The sequence below is a fragment of the Gavialis gangeticus genome, unplaced genomic scaffold, assembly GCF_001723915.1.
Source record: "Gavialis gangeticus isolate Ggan-Ray unplaced genomic scaffold, GavGan_comp1, whole genome shotgun sequence".
In the NCBI taxonomy this organism is placed as follows: Eukaryota; Metazoa; Chordata; order Crocodylia; family Gavialidae; genus Gavialis; species Gavialis gangeticus.
The window spans coordinates 56,621,824-56,628,778 of NW_017729025.1; the positions used below are offsets into that span (position 1 = coordinate 56,621,824).

At 45.1% G+C, this 6,955-nt stretch overlaps 1 protein-coding gene across 4 annotated transcripts in view; it reads left to right on the forward strand.

Moving 5' to 3' along the window:
* Window positions 1-6,955, forward strand: part of ENTPD5 (ectonucleoside triphosphate diphosphohydrolase 5) — a 55,666-nt gene that overhangs the window by 5,067 nt on the left and 43,644 nt on the right. For 3 of the 4 annotated variants that reach the window (XM_019518846.1, XM_019518845.1, XM_019518844.1), the window contains exon 1: window positions 1,516-1,645. The exons of the other annotated variant lie outside the window; for it this stretch is intronic. In XM_019518846.1, coding sequence (XP_019374391.1) covers window positions 1,531-1,645 — 115 coding nt within the window. In that variant the 5' untranslated portion in view covers window positions 1,516-1,530. Of the gene's footprint in view, window positions 1-1,515; window positions 1,646-6,955 lie in introns of those variants that run through there. 4 annotated transcript variants of the gene reach the window in all.

Sequence of the window (6,955 nt, forward strand, 5' to 3'; positions counted from 1 at the left end):
CCGGGCGGTGCGGGGCCGGCGGCAGCTACAGGAAGGGCGAGGGCACGGCGGTCGGAGCGGGGAAACGTGTCAGCTACTGGGCGGCGCCGCCGGACGGACTCGTTCAGAGGGGCCGGACCTTGCCCCAGGCTGCGCCTCGCGGAGCAGCCTGCGGCGGCAGCTCGGACCTCCCAGGACCGGTTAGTCCGTGCCCCGTGCAAGGGAGGGGCGCAGAATAGCCCCCAGCGCCACTCCAGGTTCGCCTCCACCCCTGCCCGGGCTCTGCTCAGCTCTGCTTCCTGCTGCTTGCCATTGCACACCGCGGTACAGGCTGGGGACGGCTGGCTAAGCAGCAGCTCTGCAGAAAAGACATTGGAGATTACAGTGGACAAAAAGCTGAATATGAGCCGGCAATGCGTCCTTGTTGCCAAGAAGGCTAACAACATACTGGGCCACATTGATAGGAGTGTTGTCAGCGGATCAAGGGAAGTGATTATTCCCCTTTATTTAGCACTGGCGAGGCTACATATGAAGTATTGTGTCCAGTTTTGCCCCCCCTCCCCAGAAAGGATGTGAACAAATTGGAGACAGTCCAGCCGAGGGCAACAAAAATGGTTCAGGGGCTGAGGGATATGACTTCTGAGGAGAGGCTGAGGGAACTGGGCTTACTTGGTCTAGAGAAGAGGAGAGTGAGAGGGGGGACTTAATAGTGGCTTTCAGCTACCTGAAGGGGGTTCCAAAGAGGATGGAGCTGGACTTGTTCCCAGTGGTGGCAGATGACAGAACAAGGTGCAAGTCTCAAGCTGGAGCAAGGGAAGTGTAGGTAAATATTAGGAAAAACTCTCTGACTAGGAGGGCAGTAAAACACTGGACCAGGTTACCCAGAGCGGTTGTAGAATCTCCATCTTTGGAGGTTTTTAAGACCCAGGTAGACAAAGCCTTGGCTGGGATGATCTAACTGGGGATGGGCTTGCTCTGAGCAGGGGGCTGGACTAGATGACCTCCTGAGGTCCTTTCCGGCCCTTATTTTCTGTGATTCTCTCTGCCACTGTGCTGCCTGCTCCCTCCCCAATTTGCCCTTTGCCACATACATAAGCTGCCCATGACTTGTGACACCCATGCCACAGCCTGGCCACCCCTACCCTGCTTTCTGCCAAACTTCAGACACAGCTGACTGCCTCTCTGTAGCAAACCAGAAATAATTCTTGTTCAGCTCAGAAGTCATGAACAGCTGATGCTCACCTGAAACTTCTTAACTTTTTCCAGTCAGACAACTCACCCCTGGAAGAGTTAAGGCTAAATACTTATTGGTACAGAATACAGTGGCATAGGGCGTGACTGTCCCAAACCCTTTCCTGATTTTGATGATTGGCCTGCCATGCTCTTTTGTACCCTACCAGAGGTGTCAACCCTGGCCTCCTCTCCACCTTGGCTATGCCAGGTTCATAAATATGACCTGGCCAATTTAAAATCTCATGCAAAGCCTGAATCAGGCTGTTCCTGCTTTGACTGCTTCTTGAATTAGGACTTTCTCTTGGAAAATCCCCCTCCATGTTTCATCTCTGCAACCTTTGCTGCCAGCCTTTTGCCATCACCTACTCCCAACCTATCACCATCTACCATATATGCCAATTCCAGCCTTCTGCACCAACAACTAGAACACAAGGTACTGACTTCATTGCTCTGTAGGCTCAGTCAAAGAGGTTCCACAGGTATTTAGAGGAAAAAAACCCAGAAAGAACCAACTGTCTATGAAACTAGTACATCACAGGTGGCTGCACCAGGCTACCTGCAGGATACCCACAGCAGGGCAGAACAAAGACAAAGGACTTCCAGTGGTGTTGTAAAGAGCCCAGAAACCCCTGCAGCTGTCATGTGGCCCTCTTATGAGGAACATGATGTGGTTTTGGCAGATGACACCAGCATCACGCCATGATTTGTGACCAGCTCCAGCAATGACCCTAATGAGGGGCATGGAAGTTCTATCCAAAGCCAGGACCTGTCATCACACAGGGGTCTTAGCTAATACCCAAGCAAATCCAGAGGACACTGGCACCAAAATAATGTTGACACAACTCAAGTCACCTGGGCATTTGCTGAGTATGCTGCAGTCCTTTGATAGCATCATTTTTAAAGGTCAGCAGCATGTAAGCTGGAGTACCCCAGCCTGTTTCTACTTTCCTGGGAGAGAGCTCTTTCTGGGAGCTGAGCTCTTGTGTCCCTGTCTTTTTGCCTTGATGCTTCAGACCATGCAATGGACAGCAGAGCTGCTTCTCTGAGGCCCTAAATGACCCCACTACCACCAGGCTTGAAGTCCATTTGCTGTACACATTTTTCCCCTCTTCTTTTTTGCCTCCCCATCTGCTGCATGCTGTTGCAATGTACTTTGCTGCCTTGTTTATTGGCACTTTGTGCTCACAGTTCTCTTTATTGCTCCATGCTCCTGGTGGATGTTACCAAACCATTCATTCCACTTTGTGTGCATGTGGTTTTGTTGTTTTTTCCCATAATCACCAATAGTTTGTTTATTCAGCAAGCTTTATTAGTACTGTGTCTTCTGTACATAGATCCCAGTGTGGGTCCAGCTACAGAAAAGCTCATGGTTAGAGCAATTGTGCTCCTGGAGGATGTTGACTACATCTTGACCTTCCTCAAGGTAGCCAGTGAAAATTACCTTGAGTCTTCACGGCCCCTTGTCAGTGCCATGGAACAATAGGTCTGGGCAGTTAGATTACCAGGAGAGCCACTAAACCAATTCCTCATATCCCTCACTCACTGACACAGCCTTGTCCTGCCAATGTACAGAATGCAACAGGACCTTGTGCAAACATGATGGTCAGATACATCCAGCCAACCAACAGGCAACCCCCAGCTGGCCTTGTGCCAGCCAAAGGCATATTCTGCTGTCATCCTGCAGGTCACAGTCTCAACTTCCTGGGCCGCAGGAGCAGTGGGTAGTCTGGGTCACTAAGGTAAGCAAGGGCAGGGTCACACTGTTGAACTCAATGCTAGGAGTGGCCAGTAAGCAGTCCTCATCTCAGCATGGCGAGCAGGGCTGAGCTGTGGAAAGCCTGGAGTTTTGCAAGTTGGTGGAGCAGCCAGAAGTGGCCCATGTGAATCTCCCACAGTGGAATACTACAATGAAATACAACCAAGTAATAACCTTTTCTGTGGATGTGCTCTGGGCCCTGGCTATAGGGGCAAGAATCAGGTTGTGTGCCATCGATTGCCCTGTTGCAATCAGAAAACCCCATGTGCATGAAGCCATCAGTCACCTCCTAGATATTTGAAAACTCCTGGGATGAGCAACTTCTTGAAGGCTGCTCTCACCTTACACAGAGCAGGTCTAGCAGTAGATTTCCCCATGCTGAACTGGCTGGCTGTAGATTGGTGGCAGTCAGCATTTGCTAGGTTCCAGATCGCTATCACCTTCTTCCTTACACTCAAAAAGACTCTCATATAGGTGGTCTGCTTCCTTTACTTTGGGGCAAGCTCTGCAGAGAATGTGGCCTTCTTTATCTTCAAGTTCTCCCAACACTACAGATCATCTCATATGTGCAGCACTACACTCTCCCAACTTCCTGTTTTTCCCTGCATGCAGAGTCAGTGATAAAGGATTTTTAGATGATCCTAAATTCTCCTTCATGTTGATGATTTCTTCTCCCAAGAACACACAGGTACTAGGCAAAAGCATGCTGTGCAGGTCCACTGTGAACTTTGTAAGAGCTTTGTCAACCACAGCCTCTTCTCTAATTCCTATGAGTCACCTTGCCCAACAAATCATTTGTACAAGTGAGGATAATGAGGTAATTGTGAATATGGTGACACAACACTGTGCACATTGCCAGAAGCAGACTGTTTTATGGTCAGCAAGTCAAGGAGCTGGAGGCAATAGGCCTCTGTGGTAACCCTATGTGGTGTGAAATGGTCCTGTCACCCTTGTTTACTCTTACTGATAGCTTGTTAGTGACCAGCTAGTTAAAGCTTGAGACTTTTAAGTGCCTCAGACCTAATATCACAGAGTTCAGGATGATTTCTATGACGAGGGGGTGGGGGCAGAAAGGTGGAGTGGGCTGCAACAGCCACCAAGCACGTACAACACCGTCCCTTTGTGTGAAACAGAGTAAGCCCTGTCTCACGTGACTGCGCTAAGCTAGTATAAGTAAGTGGTACTCCTGCATCTGTTAGCTTCTGGGGTGATCCAGTTTCACATTGGCATACAAACTGGTTTTACCCTGTTCTGTTTGGCACATTCATTTATCCACCTCTGGGTATATTGTGGAAATCAAAAAAATTGTGCATTCCTGTTCCTTCTCCTATTAGTTGCTTAGTAGAGAGAGGAGGATTAATACAGTAGCTTGGTAGAATTCTCAGGAAGATTGTGTCTGCATTCACTTAGCTTTGGTGTAATGAAATAGGTGCTGAGCATCAGGAAGACTGTTCATCAAAACAAAACATGTTTTACAAAACACAGGAGACTGTAAAGAGGCATTACATTTATAAAAGCAACTGAGGGTTCTCTTGGGGCAGCAATGAATGGATTACAGGTGTATGAATACTGTTGAAGTCCCTTTGGAAAACTGCCTTGATTTAATTAACATCAATGTTGAAAGCCCATTGGGACAAAATCAAAAAGCAATTCAGAGCAGCTGTGTAACTTGAGCTTTGGCGTAGGATGAAGCAGCTAAACTTACCTGATAAGTGGGGGTGCTGGTTTTCTCTGATAAAAAAATCCCCAAATTTTCAGATTAAAAAAATCCCAAATCTATATCTTCTGTGATTAAAATAAAACGGTGTTTAATTTTAATGACAGAAAATCATCAATTTTTTCTGTGATTCACATTTTTCTGTGATTAAAATGAAAAACCACTAATATCTATATCTCACTGTTAGCAGGGAACATTTAAATCATTCAAACGCTTGAAGGGTAGTGGCTGCCTCTGTACTTACTAACAACCTGTCTTGTGGTAACTATTTCCCACTATTAACTTCATTAAGATTTACATCTTCTGGTAGAGGTTTTCTAAATAATTAGACCTGGTCTAGATGCCCAGTTCTTGTCTTTTTCAACAAAACCACTAACTTCTTGATTAGTATTTGTATCGCATTCATATCTAGAAGTCATACCTGTCTGAACCATATTATACCAGGTATTGTATGGATGGCAAAAGCAGTCTCTGCCAAATAGCTTTCCATAGGAGTAACTTAAGAAAAGATGTGACATGAGTAAACCAAACAAGGAAGGGGAGAGGGAAGGAAAAGAGCAGGAAAACAGTAATATGAGTGTATGCTACACAGGCTAAAGGAGAATACACCATGGAACAGAGGACATAAGCAGATTAGCAGCTCAGATTGCTTCCTGCCTATCAGTTATCAGAAGGCAGCAATAATTACTGTATCCATGAAACATAGAGTACCTTAGCTACATACCTCAGACCAAAAGGATCCAAGGTAAGACTTAAGTGATTGCTCCTCTACCCCAAAGCTCCATGACAACAGCTGGAAAGATATGAAAAGGGATGCTGCCTGCACCTACCTCTTCTCTTTCCCTACTTTTAACTAACAAGGCAGGCCTCTTCACCACTGAAGCTACTAGACTATGCAAGCTGTTCTTTATTAGTCTGAATTTATTGATGATCAAATGCTGCCAACAAAACATCCCCAGGTCTCTAATCATGCCAGGGAGGCAAATTCCAGGCAGCTAAAAGTTCAAGGGTATTAATTAAATTGATAAAACATTTAACAAACTGAGACAAAGTTCACATTTTTTCTGTGATTAAGATGAAGAACCTTAATTGCATCATCTTAATCACAGAAAAATGTTATTTTTTTCCATGATTACAATGAAACACCATTTAATTTTAATCACAGAAAAATATGGATTTTGACCAACTTTTTTTTTTTAATTTGGAAATTGGGGATTTTTTTTTAAATCAGAGAAAACCAGGATCCCTGCTTGATAAGACGAGCATAATTGAGAGTGTTTTGTCCTACCAGCATTTAAAATTGAAGATCTGGGATTGGACCCTGTGTCTGTACTTGCAAAGAAAGTTGTGGCATTTTGTTTAATCAGAATTTTGGAGAATTCTGGCAGTAAAGTTCCAACTGAATTCAGAATTGTCAGTGGTTAAAAGCTCTTCCATCAAACCAGCTCAGCATCAGTAGTCCGTACTTATACTATATTCAAACTAAGCCAAACAAAATGCAATTTTTTAGATGCTGACAAAGCAAGTAATGTGATAAATGTATTTCTTTCTAGGTGATTTTGGCATAGGAGAAATAAACATGCACCTGAAATGGATTATATAGTTTTTATGTTTTATCTTCTAAAATATTTTGGGGATCCTTAGATATTTTAACTGTTTCTATGGAGCATTTCCTATGGCACCCAGTTTGGACCCTGGGCCCAAATTCATTGCTTTTCAGTGTCTAAAATGTTACATTTTGTTGGGACCAATGGTGGGGCTCCCTGCACTTCCTGATGTTCGTAAGTTTTTAGAGATTGCTGCAAAATCCTAGGACATTGCATGTTTCTCTGTAGGGAATGCATAGAGCAGATAGTTGCCTTGGGACACTGCTGATGTTTCTGTGTAATAGTGTTGAAGGGCTTCGTGTTCAGTCTTTGTTGCCCTGGGGCTTTGTGTTCAGTCCCAACTGAGACAGCCTTGTTTCTCCCTCCACCATTTCAGGATCTTTTCTCCCCTCCACCCTGGTGTTTCTTTCCATCTCTGCAGACTCTAGTACTACAGAATCTGCTCCTGGACCTTCACATGGGTTGTACTTTAGACCTAGAGTTTGTAACTCTGCCCTGTGCTGGTGCTTTCTACCAGTGTTTGTAGCTAAGCATGGGCATTTCCAGTTTATGTAACAATGAGTTCAGGCGGGTGCTGTTGAAATGAACTCTGTCTCAGTTTGTTAAATATTTTACTAATTTATTAAGTTCCCTTGAACTTTTAGCAGCCTGGAATTTGTCCCC